The 15,486-nt window shown below is 41.9% G+C and overlaps 1 protein-coding gene across 1 annotated transcript; it reads left to right on the top strand.

Moving 5' to 3' along the window:
- The first annotated feature begins 5,208 nt into the window (after nucleotides 1–5,208).
- On the top strand, nucleotides 5,209–14,847 carry LOC124111172 (sialin-like). Its single transcript, XM_046470788.2, has 9 exons — nucleotides 5,209–5,437; nucleotides 5,896–5,983; nucleotides 6,906–7,001; nucleotides 7,813–7,943; nucleotides 9,359–9,508; nucleotides 11,224–11,356; nucleotides 11,928–12,078; nucleotides 13,715–13,805; nucleotides 14,463–14,847. The coding sequence occupies exons 1-9, from the start codon at nucleotides 5,252–5,254 to the stop codon at nucleotides 14,664–14,666; spliced, it is 1,230 nt and encodes a 409-aa protein (XP_046326744.2). The 5' UTR covers nucleotides 5,209–5,251; the 3' UTR covers nucleotides 14,667–14,847.
- The last annotated feature ends 639 nt before the right edge of the window (nucleotides 14,848–15,486 follow it).

Here is a 15,486-nt window from a genome sequence, read left to right on the forward strand (position 1 = left end):
GAATACTGAAATGGATTTAAACATCGTAAGAAACATCAATTTCAATCTGTGAAATGTGTAAAAGATAGATGAAAGGACACGGTTTTCAATCGCAAGTATTTTGATTCTGATTGGTCAATCTCACTTTGAGGCATAATAAAACAATATATATATATAATATATGACAAATAAGAAATAAGAGTTTTCACAACATTGCGCAACGCGATATTAGAGCAACGGGATACGCACGAAAGTCACGTGAAAGTCGTGGAAACCATGTCAATTCATTCGTGTCCAACTCGTGTTATTCCGGGACAAGCCAAATAGCGACTCGTGCCCCTCTCATGGCCATTTTTGTGACCAGGTTCCGTCTTAGCGCAAACGGGCATACCTAAAAAGATTGTCAACTCGTTGCGTAATGGTTCACTTATTTTTTCCCCATGTATTATATATATTTCAGATGCAATTTAAAGCACATTGGGACGTGCGGAATTATACAGTATGATTGAACACATTTAACTGTGTCTTGAGTATATTTTTAGATGCAAGACATATGTAAAATCAAAAAATATTTTGAGGGATTCTTTGACGAAGAACTTGAAATCATACGCGCATTTTGATTGGTTTGTCGTATTTTCGCACATACCATTCATCGATAGGGGGACGATTCGTCTTGCAGGTTACGGAAAGGGGCGAGTGGTGACGAATGCATATCAATTAACAGTGGCAAACGGAAGCACTGATTATATAATACATGAAGCTATCACACGTGACGTTGTGACACTTGGACTGGATACCGTCTTGTTGTACAGAGGACGAAACATTCATGGCGAAAGCGTCCACTTGCCTTTTTATCAAAGTCTTGTTTCCACCCTTGCCACATCAAGCCCACTTTCCGGGGCTAAATATGATTGGACTGTCGCAAATGTCGATAGCCAAATCAGAGAACGTTTTACAACATCAACATCCACGACGGTACACCTTCGTATGAAAGTGATTCAATGCTGGAATATGCCTTTTTCATCATTTAAAACCCCTAAACGATTGCCTAATATGTTTTTTGTGTCAGGGATAAAATCGCGAATGTTTTCGTTGTCTGGTCGCCTTGGTCGTCGACTATGGTAGTCGCCATCTTTGTGAAGCTATACGAGATAAGAACAGCGATCTGATTGGATACCGCCTTTTCATTACAAGGGGCACAACTCGTGATCTACGCGTGGTGGCAATAGGGTCGAGCCAAGAAAAGTGGCCTTCATGTGGCAAGGGTAGAAACTAGGCTTTGATATAACATCTAACAGCAAGTGAACGGAATGACGGAAGTCCAACGCAACAACGCCATCGACCGACAGCAAGCAAAAGAATCACCTTCAGCAGTCTGCTGTAGCCAGGTTTTTCCACGCAGCAACAAGCACCATTACAAGACTATGGAACCGTTAACAGACACACGGGAGAACACGAGACCTTTCGAGATCCGGTCGACTACCTATCACTACTAGAGTGAGTGAGTGAGTTTGGTTTTACGCCGCTTTTAGCAATATTCCAGCAATATCACGGCGGGGGCCACCAGAAATGGGCTTCACACATTGTACCCATGTGTGGATTCGAACCCGGGTCTTCGGCGTGACGAGCGAACGCTTTAACCACTAGGCTACCCGACCGCCCCTATCACTACTAGAGCACAGGACGGATTCATATGTCTACGTCGCTTTCATGAAAGATCCTCCACGGCCACCTCTTCAGTTACGGCAATACCAGGATTGCGTAGGATATCAGCCCAGAAAGTGAGAAACCGAAGGTATTCGCTCTAGACGGCCAGTTCGAGGTGTCGTTTTGACGGACCTGCATTGTCAGCTGCGACGTCGATGATGTCAAGGTCACAGAGTATGGCCACAACTGCGGATGGTGACAAGCTTGGTTCAGTGACGAGTTACGGGTTTTTTTGCCGTGCGGATGGTAGACGTCGTGTGCACTGGCATCACAGGGAACCTTATGCTCGAAACTGCATGCAGGAAGTGGACAAATTTGGTAGTGGTAGTGTAATGATGTGGGCAGCCATCTCCTACATTGGTAGAACAGACTTGGTGTAAGTTGTGGGGACAACAGTCAGTTTCGGACTCTAATGGTGGCCATACAAGATATTGAGAACAGATGACCTTCATTTAGAAGATCTACTGTTCTATGTGTGCAATATGGTACCTGGGTAAATGACAATAATGTGTGCCAATTTTCAACAATCTATAACCATCTGTTGCTTATTTATATTATATATAAATGTACATCTAAAATCACTTTTCCGTTTCCTTTTTGTCGAGTACTAGCATTTGTTCATGAGTGCATTTACATTAATTCTAGGCCCTTTTACTTATTGCTGCTGCAACTAATTGAACCTATTGTATTTTACAACGCTTCTCGTTTATATTTAAATTACGACTTGAGTATCACCAGATTTAACGAACAGGCATTTATTTCATTCCTCCATCATCCATGAATACATGCGGTTTCTTTGTGATGTAGTGACATCAGCTTTGTGCTTTAGTCAGTTCTTGAAAAACTTACTGAAGTCGATTGAGCCTTACCCAGCATTAAGCCTTTGCGAACATTACCATTTTCTGACATTGAAGCAATGTGTTCAAAGAGCCGATGGTCTATATCTTACATATTGTCAAGCGAGACACCTTGCCTTTTCAGTGATATATAATATCAGCGACCGTTCGTCAGAGCACCTGCTGGCATTGACCTCGTTGGAATCAGGCAGTGGTTTGAACAGAGCCAGACCTCATTCCGAATGTATCCACGGGTGACGAAAGAACGTTGAGTATTGATGACGCAGTTTTGGTACAAAAGGTTTTCTATCCACCTGTCGTAGAGGTGATGCTCAGCAACTGAGGCAAGCTGCCATGAGGGTACTAATATGACATATATCTGTAGGGATATATGACTGATTCAACGCCGCCCACAATGCTCATATTGGTTTATATTTCCTTGCAGTAAGCCCATTCGCCAGACGATGGATGCTGGCCTACTTGTCCTTCTTTGGTTTCGTGTTTCTGTACGCCACCCGCGTCAACATCAGCGTGGCCATCATCTGCATGGTGCGGTCGTCGACGTCCAACGTCACATCAGTTGACAACAGCACTGGACTCAACGTGACGTTGAGTTCGGCAAATGTAGTTGGTGAAGCATGTGGCATTTTGGAACAGGCTGCCTCAACTGTCCAGGTATGAGGGAATCCAAGCCATGTCGCAATTATTCGATAGTAGTAGTAGTAGTAGTAGTAGTAGTAGTAGTAGTAGTAGTAGTAGTACGCCGTTGTATGTACCAACTGTATCTCAAGGAGAACCAGTCAAGTAGTCAAGCAAGGCGACTTCTAGCTGCATCAGATACCAGTTACAGTTTGTACTTTACTCATGTTAATATGTGTTTTGATTCCCAAGTTCAATTCGAACTGTTCCCTTGGGCACCCGGGGTAGAATGCGTCCCCAGCACCCCAATACTGGGGTTAAGAGGCAACCTATTTTGGCAACCTGTTAACCGTGGGTTAGTGTCGGTAAAGAAATGGTGTCTGGTGGTTGAGGACGCCGTAGCGGCAAAAGCGTTCCTGACTTAACACACCACCATAGTATTGCACAATAATTTACCAATGTTTAAGTATCAACTTGCTGAGAGTCCTATGTCTTGACGGCAGTGGCTTATGGGCCAATCTGGTGAATGTCTTGTTCATGGTGTAGTGTGTATCACAGCTGACAACGTTAAAATCCGGAAAATGTGTGTTTTGGTTTTATTATGGCATGTTCATTGTACCTTGTATGTCCGTCACAAGTTCCAACATATCTTGGTTCCTTCTGTTATAGTTTTACATACATGTCTACACTAATCCTGCATAAGAAAATGATGAGTAAACGTATTAAAGAAAACTGTCAATCAACTCTTTTTATCAAGTTTAAAGTAAGGAGTGTCAATCTGGCCAAATTCTACTGCAAACAAGAACAATCCAAAACAAGAGGGCATGATTGTTTTAATGGGCTACGCTTATCACCGTCAAACTATAACCGTTTGTTTCAGAGATAAATAAAAAGGGAAAAAGGTCTTTTTTACTCTGATAATGATGAGAAGTACAATAAAACAGTTCCACTCTATGCATTACATACTGTCCTATTTTTCCCATATGACAGGGCATATCGTCCTAAAATACTTGGAAGAAATTGTGCCATACGTTAAAATATGCATAACAACTGTATAATAAAATTAATTTGGTTTACAAATCAGCAATAAGTACCGCACAGCAATTACAGTTGTAAGAGACAATAGAGTGGCTGTACAAAATTCAATGGCAGTACAATTACAATGACAGTACAAAAAATAATACAGTGATTACAGCAATAAACACAAGGATAACAATAGCGTGTACCAGCAACAATGGTCACGCTTCCAAAACAGGCCTGGGTTCGATATCCAGGAAGAAAACACAAATATCTTCACACAACCGCTGGTCTTGTGAGATGTTATGTGAGATACGAGAGGCTCGTTCATGACCGCTGTTATAGTGTAAATATCTTCTGTGAGGTTCTATACAGTGCTGGACTGGTCTATCTGTTCCAGAATATTCTAACTACACATGACTTCAAAAAGCATCTAAATATAGTAACGTCCACACAACTGCTTACATTAGATAGTTCTACATTCCTGACAACTAGTTATGGTCAAAACAATGCTGTTAACGTCTTCTGAATATCCACAGAAACAATGTAGTACCATTGCAACATTGTTTAACAATATATTACAATGCCATATAACAATATTCATACTTAGTTTTTCAAATTATTGTATAGATAATCTCACCCGAATGTCTTTTGATATCAAATGTATCTACATGAGTTGATAAAAATGGAAAACTCCGAGACTTGTTTGTAGACAGAATTAAGAAGTGTCTTAGTGTAAAAAGTACTGCTAACGCCTTTAGTAGCAGAGCCAATTGTGATGTCATTTGATTGTGACGTCATGGTAATGACGTCACAATGCTCTGCAAAGAATTATGATGCAATTTTGGATGAAAAGATTATGATCTTCTCTCTATGCAATGGTTCACTGGTTCTTTACACACAAAAATATGAAGAAATAATTTTACGGTAGAATGAGTCATACCGTTTCTTTAAATGACCGTGTTGAACATGCGATTCCTGTACACATATATTTATACTATATACTGCCAGTGATTGTGTTCCAGGGAGGAGAGTTCGACTGGGACAAGCCCACCAGGTCTCGTGTTCTCGCCATGTACTTTTATGGCTACATTTTCACTCAAATACCCGGAGGGTGGTTAGCAGGACGATACGGGGCTCGCCGGGTGTGGGGACTTGGGATGTTTGTGAACGGACTTGGGACCATTCTCACCCCTGTCAGTGCACGTCTGAATGTGTATGTTTTGTATGCAGTGAGATTCACCACAGGGTTTGCAGCGGTGAGTTTCTGCGTCCTTTATCTAACATTTATTTGACATGCTTATGTTAAATGATCAAATAAAAACAAACTTCTCATAATGATAAGAACTCTCTGGTGAAAGCAAGCCCCTTGGGCACGCCAGAAACCTATGATTGTGTGTTCGAATCAAGCCATAAAAGATAAACAAGTGATTGCTGTCATGTTCAACACCCCCTGCCCTTTTGGACAAAAATACCCACTCAATCACCAAGCATGACCATCAAATTCGTTATGGTTGTAAGGCATCAATTCTAACCCGGAGTCCCCAGCGGGTCCACGATGCGTATCCGTTTACTGATATAACTAAAGTTAAATAAATGAAGATCTGTACAAGTGATTTTTTTAATTACTATTTTATTGTACTAATTTTACATGGTTCATTTGATCAAATTGTATTTTATATCAGATGCTTATCTGTATTAAATTTGGATGTCACAGGGGGTGTCTTTTCCCGCTACACATTCACTATGGGGGAGATGGGCACCACCCCTCGAGAGAAGCAAACTCATGTCGGTTTGCTATGCAGGTAACACTTGCGATCTGTCCTTGAAAACGGGACCGCCTCCGTGGTCTAGTGGTAGAGCGTCCGCCCGGGGAGCGGAAGGTCCGGAGTTCGATCCCCGTCCGCGTCATACCAAAAGACGTTAAAAGATGGTACTTGTTGTTACCCTGTCTGGCGCTCGGCATAAAGGGGCTAAAACAAGGACTGGTCGGCTCGGAGTCAGTATACTGTGTCTGAGTGGGGTATTCATGTTAAACTGCGGCATGGTATCTCAGTGAGCTCGCACTATAAATCGGCATCAGTCCGGACTAGTACAAGCAGCCACACAAGTACATGCATGTCGCTATATAAGTGCAATAATCTTGGACGCGACGTTAAACCCCATTTCACCTCACCTTGAAAACGGTGATACAAAATAAAAATTGTAGTCGATATGGTTTGTCGGAAACTGCCTAAAATTACAGTATTCAACATTCTACGCAAAATATAGTTCTAAGAAACGATATGTTCTAAAGGTGAATCACAGATTAACTGACTGCATTGTGGAGATTTGTGGACACAAATGACGAAAACATAATCAGATGGTAGAAATACAGATACAAAATCACTTAAAGGACTATAGACACATGCATTTTAAACATCCTCCGTAGGAGGGGGCACGGGTGGCCCAGTCGTCTAAGGCGGTGTGATTCGCTGTGCAGAGTTACGTCCCTTTGGCACACCAGAAACCTATGATTGTGGGTTCGAATCCCGGTTCGCCCCGATTATGTTTCTAGGTTTGTCAGCACCATACCCGTGCTCGTTGGTTTCAGCAAAGTGGTAAACATCTGAGACCCGCATCACTTCGAGCTTTCCTCCCACATTAAGCTGCCACGCCGCGATACAACTAGAATACTGTTAAAAACCTCGTTAAACCCAACTCACTCACTCACTCATTCCTCTGCAGGATCTCACGTGGGAACTGTCATCGCATTTGCACTGTCTGGGTACCTCTGTTCCAAAGGGTTTGACAACGGCTGGGGCTCCATATTCTACGTGTTCGGTTTGTATGCCTAAAGTATGGTTAAATAACATTTACATTTACGAAAACTACAATAATAATTAGAATTGTTGTTTATACTGTTTACGTGTAGTATTGAATTCAGTATATTTGACAATGACAATTTGAAAGCTGCATATTTAAGATTAGCATCATAACCACACCGTCAAAAATTGCAGAGCTAACTGTCAATAATGGATTTTCTTTCTCCAGCAATACTATGACAACGTTAAACACTGTGAATAAAAGATGCCGTTCGGGTGCGATTCGGTGACACGGGTGGCCCAGTCGTCTAAGACGCAGCGATTCGCTGTGCAGAATCGCGTCCCTTGGGCACGACAGAAACCTATGACTGTGGGTTCGAATCCCGGTTTGCCCCGATTATGTTTCTAGGTTTGTCAGCACCATACCCGTGCTCGTGGGTTTCACCGAAGTGGTAAACGTCTGAGACATGCATCACTTCGGGCTTTCCTCCCACATTAAGCTGACACGCCGTGATATAACTGGAATACTGTTAAAAGCGGCGTTAAACCCAACTCACTCACTCACTCACTCACTCACAGCAGTAATAGATAACGTTTTCGTCATCGGTATTATCATCGGCATCACAACAGAAGAGGAGTGAATGAGTGAGTATGGTTTTTCGCGTTAAGCAATATTCCAGCAATATCACGGCAGGGGACACCGGAAATGGAAATCGAACCCGAGTCTTAGGCGGTTACCCCATCGCCCGAACAGAAGAATAAGAGAGAGGGTATCGGTTCATCTAATCTCATGTATACTCTGATGCTAAAAGTGAAACATTGCCCTGCAGGTGCTGGGAACTTGGTGTGGGTTGGTCTGTGGATGCTGGTGTCAGCTGACAATCCCCGCAAACATAAATTCATATCTAAGGAGGAGATCGCATACATCGAGAAGAAGATAGGCCTCAAGACTAACATAATGGTATACTGTATGTCATAACGTTCTGGGGGGCACGGGGGGCCCAGTCGTCTAAGGCGCAGCGATTCGCTGTGCAGAGTTGCGTCCCTTGGGCACGCTAGAAACCTATGATTGTGGGTTCGAATTCCGGTTCGCCCCGATTATGTTTCTAGGTTTGTCAGCACCATACCCGTGCTCGTGGGTTTCACCGAAGTGGTAAACGTCTAAGACCTGCATCACTTTGGGCTTTCCTCCCACATTAAGCTGACCCGCCGCGATATAACTAGAATACTGTTAAAAGCGGCGTTAAACCCAACTCACTCACTCACTCACTAAATCTTTATGGATACATATAAACATGAAACAGACGAAGCGGTTTCACTGATCTCCTTTATTTCTAGTTCAGGGGGATCAATCAGTGGCGGGGAATTGTCTATTTGATGGCCATTGAACGATATCAGATTGATATACCTGAAACTTAAGTTAAACTTTCTTTGCCAAATTACTTTGTTTCGACTTTGCCAATCCGAGAAGAAGTTCCCATTCACATGCACAAATAAACAGATCATCAAGAAGGGGAGCATAACTGGTGCCCGCGGGGATGCCTTTTCCTGTGCCATCATTGGTTAAGTCATCCCCGAAAATTTATGGAAGACATTCAGAGTAAAAATAAATGACACGTCTGCTGTTTAGATGATGCGCGATGCTAACCTTTGACCTTTATATGGGCGTTTTCATACCTCCCTAGTCAATGACATATTTTTTCAATGGCGGGTGATACCGGTGGAGGGGGACATTACCCTTTACGCGAACACCTGGTGTCTCCACCCATTTCCAGTGATCCATTCATGTAATTGTCATCACTATTTTCCCCGTTGCTTCCCGTGGAAACGGCTTCAGCAGATGACTGGCTTCAAATTCAGAAATTCGTTGCTCATGTGAACAATATAATACCTATTTAGTGTGTAACGACTGATCGAAATAAAGATGTATTGTGATTGCCTATGGGCCTATGATAGCACATCAATGATCAACTGAACAATCGGGATTGTTACCATGCTTAAATATATATTCGATAAATGCAAAATAATGTAAATACAGTAAACTACGGTTATAACGAACTCAAAGGGACTACTAATTTTAGTTCGTTATAACCGTAGTTCGTAATAAGCATTTATACAGCATAACTACAGCATATAGTCGGGACTAAAAAGTTAGTTCGATATATCCGTTAGTTCGTTATAAGCGTGTTCGTTATAACCGTAATTTACTGTATACGTATAACCACCATCTCAAATTATCAAGTTAATATTTTACCACGCTTTTAGCCAGGACATATGTAAACGTATACATATAAACGACTCTGTTAAATATCCTATTGACTGACGTTGGCCTTCACATGTACTGCATGTAACAAGTATGTCCTCACTCTACTTCAGACTCGATCTACCCCCTGGTTGGCTATGGCCAAGTCTGGACCTCTCTGGGCCATCATTCTGGCTCATATGTGCAACAACTGGACCAATTATACACTTATCACTGTCCTCCCTACTTTCATGAAGGAAGTTCTCAAGTTCGACATCCGCCAGGTTTGTTTGTTTGGGTCTTCTGCAAAATGACGTAAGTTCTCGCGAGAAATGATAAATCTGGAGTGCTTCTGAGCTGGAGTCAGAAGCCTTGGAACCCAGAGAACGGAAAACCATTTGTCCAGTTCATTCATCAGAATGCTCTCAACACCCTCATGAATGAGAGATGCCTGCTGTATTGGCTCTGTGGCGTGTGTTGAATTGTCGATAATGCATAATCATACAAATTGAATGCATTTTTATCAACATTGTCCTGAGCGGTGGCAGTTGAAGGTCCTGTTGATCTGGTGTTATCTTCGAGGCTTCCTCTTCCCCTCTGTAGGGGGCACGGGTGACCAGTCGTCTGAGGCGCCGTGATTCCCTGTGCAGAGTTGCGTCCCTTGGGCAAGCCAGAAATCTATGCTTGTGGGTTCGAATCCTGGTTCGCCCTGATTATGTTTCTAGGTTTGTCAGCACCATACCCGTGCTCGTGGGTTTCACCGAAGTGGTAAACGTCTGAGACCTGCATCACTTCGGGCTTTCCTCCCACATTAAGCTGCCACGCCGCGATAAAACTGGAATACTGTTAAAAGCGGCGTAAAACCCAACTCACTCACTCTTTCCCCCTGTGACTCTTCTGCCCACCTGTTAACAGCGACAACAGAAGGAGCATATACCCCTAAAGTTAACACCATGTCCGCCTTTTCAGTTTGAGATACTTGATGACAGCTCCATTGCCAATTTTGTTCATTTTAGTCAAAAGAGAATACCTAGTCACGTTGACACCTGCAGGATTATGCAGCCTGGTTGTGTGTTTGGTTAATAAGGGAGAGTAGGGAGAGTGAGGTATAATACCTGCAAGCTGTTGAGTGTACTATACATCCTTCGTAATTTGGCTCAGAACTTTTCAGACACCCCTAAAATGAGTAAGCGGGAAAAAACGATGTGTTTTGGAACATTGAGCAATGTCACGTTAAATATCAGCAGCATATACTTATACAAACTGAATTGAAACTGAATATCTTATGTGTTTGTGGAACGCTTTTACCACCCTGCAACGCCACTGCAATATGTGAAATACATGTTCATATGCAATCATCTCTTATGTAGATACTATTCATCACAACCAGTAATATCCTACGGCGGTCTTTAAGTGGTTTATTCTTGACGAGGCAAACCAGAGACAGCGTAATCAACGTTCTGCCAGGACACTGGTTTCATGAGTATGTCGAGTTAGCCTTGCGGAGCGCCTCTATTTCACACCCAATGGAATACGCAGTCACGCATTGATAGATAGATAGATAAATATTCATTATTTCCTCCAGATATTGAAGATACATATCACATATAATATTATGTATAATTACAGAGCTGTACAGTAGTACAATTTAACAATATTATTAGAAATGATAACTACAAAGTGCATGACAATCAAGCATTCTTATAACTGTTTTGTAACAGATACAGCCATTTCCCACAGTATCTGGACACAATAACCATAAGGTCACCCCAAAGACTTTGAGATAAAGAGCTAACACACTCAGGCATACCGCCAAGTAGTACAGACAGGATTATATCATCGTCCTCACTACATAGTCTTGCAAATGTAGAGACATCTGTCACATCACAAATGATTAAAAATAGTTCATTTCTGTCATTCATATTCAATGTACAATACAAGAAGACATGCTTAATAATATCATGAGCTACATGAGTTGTGTTGTGTTTTGTTGTTACAGAATGGGGCTCTATCCTCCCTACCCTATCTCTGTCACTCGGTGTTGGCAGTTCTGGCTGGTCAACTCGCTGACTTCGTGAGAGCCAGAACCAGACTCGGTACCACGAAGGTCAGGAAGATCTGGCAAAACGCAGGTATATGTACATGCTAAACAGATTGGTATGAAACACATAACATTCAGAATATACGCAAGGCAGGACAATAGCAATTGTGACCATATACTTTTGTACTACTTTATGAATGAATGAAAAATCAGGTATTCTAGTATAATTTGTTTAAAGATATGACATTTGTTGTTTATCGCCGCACTCTGCAATATTCTAGGTATGTAACACAATGGGAGAGGGATGCTACGCCATACGGGTTGATACCAAACAAGTGATCGGGTATTCTAATTGTAAAATCGCTATTACTCACTCATTTGGTGACATATTTTCAAAACAACAACTCGATTGCTGAACGCGAATTACCAAATCACAAAACTCTCTGTCCTAAGCAATCATGCCCATACAAACCTGAAAGTTAACCACAGAGGGGGGTAGGTAGCCTAGTGGTCAAAGCGTTCGCTCGTCACGCCGGACCCGGGTTCGATTCCCCACATGGGTACGATATGTGAAGCCCATTTCGGGTGTCCCCCCGCCATGATATTGCTGGAATAACTGAAAATGTGTCCAAAACCGCATTAAAAATGACTTTCCATTTTAGCGTTTCTCTCGGTTGCTGTCTTCCTTGTGGCAACAAGCTTTGTAAATTGCGAGAACAGGATGGTCGCAGTCGTCTTCCTGTGTGCCGCCGTGGGGTGTATGGGAATCGTCAAGGGAGCATACATGGTTAACCACGTCGACATTGCCCCCAAGTACGTTACCGAAAAAGGCTGTTACAGTAAACTACGGTTATAACGAACTCAAAGGTACTACTAATTTTAGTTCGTTATATCCGTCAGTTCGTTATAAGCGTGTTCGTTATAACCGTATTTTACTGTATATTTATTGATAGATGTATTTGTACACAGATACTGCTTTACGGGGTCAGGTAACAAACAAACACTTACTTTTTTAAGCAAATTGTGAGTGGCGCTTCCTTCCGATATGGTAGGACATGTTTATCCTTCTTGCGAACACCTGGTGTCATCACTGATTTTCAGTGAACCATTTATATCATTTTCACCGCCATGCTGCCTTTTACGCCCCATATTTCGGATAATCAAAAAAACAAAATAACTAAACAAAAAACAAAAAATTCGGGTAATCGGGTCTGGTTATTATCTAACGACGTTTTAATATTTACTATAAACACCTATTTCATATATACCTATACAGTAAACACGTTTACATCGAGCACGCGCATAACGAACTGACGGATAAAACGAACTTTTGGGGGTGCCGTCCATTTGCTGTATACATGGAGAATCTCACTCTTGTGCCTTCTGATATCAAATATATCGACACGAGTCGATAAAAGTTTAAAACTCCGTGGCTTGCCGAGGAGTTTTACACTTTTATCGACGAGTGTTTATTTATTTGATATCAAACGACACAAGGATGAGATTCTTTTCATCATTCAACATCATTCTTCCAACTTTTTCAGTTTGTAGACAATAATAAGCAGTGTCTTAAGTGTAAAAGGTACTGCTAACAGCTTCAGCAGCAGAGCCATTAGTGATGTCATTTGATTGTGACATCTTGGTAACCAATGACGTCACAGTGTTCTGCAAAGCATTGGATGCAATTACATTGCAGCGATATCTACAATGTAGATATCGCTTGATCGCACCCAAGCCATTATCCTGTGGGAGCCAGTTTTTGGATATTAAAAAAATGCTCATTACGAACTTCGGTTATAACGAAGTAAAATTAGTGGTCCCTTTGAGTTTACTGTTTTTCATATTTTTCATATCTTCTGATTCAGAATATGAATCTCAATCTCAAATCACCTGTTTCATGTAAATTCAAAACGTAAATGACAGATTATTCCAGATATATCGGCCATGAAAGATTCCATAGGGTGTAAATGTCAAATAATTATCGGGGCGGTCGGGTAGCCTAGTAGTTAAAGCGTTCGCTCGTCACGCCGAAGACCCGGGTTCGATTCCCGACATGGGTGCAATGTGTGAAGCCCATTTCTGGTGTCCCCCGCCATGATATTGCTGGAATATTGCTAAAAGCGGCGTAAAACCAGACTCACTCATTCACTCAAATAATTACCAAAAGTTGTATGACTGGATCACTGGAAATCAGTGATGGCAACAGGTCTTCGTGAAAATGGTAAGCATGTCCTGCTCGACCGGTAGCACCTGCCACTCACACAATGTTCAGTAAAGAGGTGTGAAAAAACTCGCGAAAATACTTTATCAATGACTGTATAATTTCTTAAAAATATAATGTCAAAAAGACGCTGTACATAATCGTTATTGAGAGGCACGTTATTATACAGAATCCTTCGTCTATAATTTTGTCCATAAGTGAAGCTAGTTTTCACAATGTTTTTTTCAGTTATTCTGGAGTATTATTTGGAATTACCAATACAGTTGCTACTGTACCGGGGATGATAGCCCCTCTAGTAGCTGGGGCTCTCACGCCTAACGTAAGTATTTGTTTGTTTGTTGTTTAACCGACGTAATATTTTAGATATATGACGGCGGCCATTAGATGATGTAGCTCGGACCAAACAATCCAGTGATTGATACATATGCGTCCTCTCACGCCGCATGGGTATGATAAGACTCAACGTCAGCCACGTCATTGAACGTTACCACCATAGCTAACTGGGAACCTATTCTGACCGGAAACCCACTGGGGAGAAAACTTAAGTGAGTGAGTGAGTGAGTTGGGTTTAACGCCGCTTTTAACAGTATTCCAGCTATATCGCGGCGGGTCAGCTTCATGTGGGAGGAAAGCTCGAAGTGATGCAGGTCTCAGACGTTTACCACTTCGGTGAAACCCACGAGCACGGGCATGGTGCTGACAAGCCTTGAAACATAATCAGGGCGAACCGGTATTCGAACCCACAATCATAGGTTTCTGGCGTGCCCAAGGGACGCAACACTGCACAGTGAACCGCTGCGCCTTGTCGACTGGACCACCCGTGCCCCCAGAAAACTTAAGTAGCATAACTAGTGTGACATAAGGCGAGAAACATTTTGTTCTCCCAACTAACATCTGCAGTTTACTGATATATATTTTCATATGTCTTCAATATTAATGTTTACAATCATTACTTGTTTAGACCCTCTTTTCTCAGAAAACTGCAGAGGAATGGCGCCTTGTGCTGTACATATGTGCGGGGTTTCTGGTAGCAGGTGCGCTCATCTTCACCTTTCTTGCCAGCGGTGAGACACAGCCTTGGAACGATCATGACGATATAGAGCTTGACGTAATAAAAGACGAGAAATCACATAAATATAGCGCCGTGGACAACACTAAGGGAACAGGAGGGGAACACTAGGTACGCCGTCAAAGAAGTTACCAGTACATTTTGGACAAGGGTGTCAATGTGATTGAAGCTCTGTGAAATAAATCATGGCTAAGAGATATTGCAGTCAAAACGAAAAATGTCTCCATGTGATCGAGGTTATTAACTTGAATAAATCGAAACAACAATATTTGTTATTCAGAATATTTATTAAAGAGTTTCGCAATTCTGTCTCGTGTGTGTATCTTTATCAAAGCATTTTGTTCAAGAATAAAGGGAAAGTCCGAAAGACCAATTATGTATATCGTGATACACACAAAATGTTTCACAAGCATTTTCTAAGTTGCTTGACAACAGAATTAGCATCTTTAAGTCGCTGTTTCAGTAAAATAAAGATTATTTATAAATCATTGTGAATTGCAAGGTAAAACCAGACAAACCAATGTTTGATATTATGTGCAACGATCCACGCCATCAAGGTGCGTCATCAGTTAGCTGGAATATTGGTGATTGTGGCGATATACAATAGTCACTGAGTCAGTCATTGTTTAGCTGGAATATTGGTGATTGTGGCGTTACACAGTAGTCATGAAGTCAGTCATCGTTAAGCTGGAATATTGGTGATTGTGGCGTTACACAATAGTCATGAAGTCAGTCATCGTTAAGCTGGAATATTGGTGATTGTGGCGTTACACAATAGTCATGAAGTCAGTCATCGTTAAGCTGGAATATTGGTGATTGTGGCGTTACACAATAGTCATGAAGTCAGTCATCGTTAAGCTGGAATATTGGTGATTGTGGCGTAACACAATAAGCACTCAGTCAGTCATCGTTAAGCTGGAATATTGGTGAT

The sequence above is a fragment of the Haliotis rufescens genome, unplaced genomic scaffold (assembly GCF_023055435.1).
Source record: "Haliotis rufescens isolate VD_foot unplaced genomic scaffold, xgHalRufe1.0.p SCAF_13, whole genome shotgun sequence".
Taxonomy (NCBI): Eukaryota; Metazoa; Mollusca; class Gastropoda; order Lepetellida; family Haliotidae; genus Haliotis; species Haliotis rufescens.

What these genes read in the sequence shown, in the direction of transcription:
- LOC124111172 (XM_046470788.2), top strand. Translation starts at nt 5,252, where the DNA reads ATGTACTTTTATGGCTACATTTTCACTCAAATACCCGGAGGGTGGTTA. An exon ending in CATGTCGGTTTGCTATGCAG is followed by an intron (nt 5,984 to 6,905) that starts GTAACACTTGCG and finishes ATTCCTCTGCAG; the next exon opens with GATCTCACGTGGGAACTGTC. An exon ending in CTCCATATTCTACGTGTTCG is followed by an intron (nt 7,002 to 7,812) that starts GTTTGTATGCCT and finishes ATTGCCCTGCAG; the next exon opens with GTGCTGGGAACTTGGTGTGG.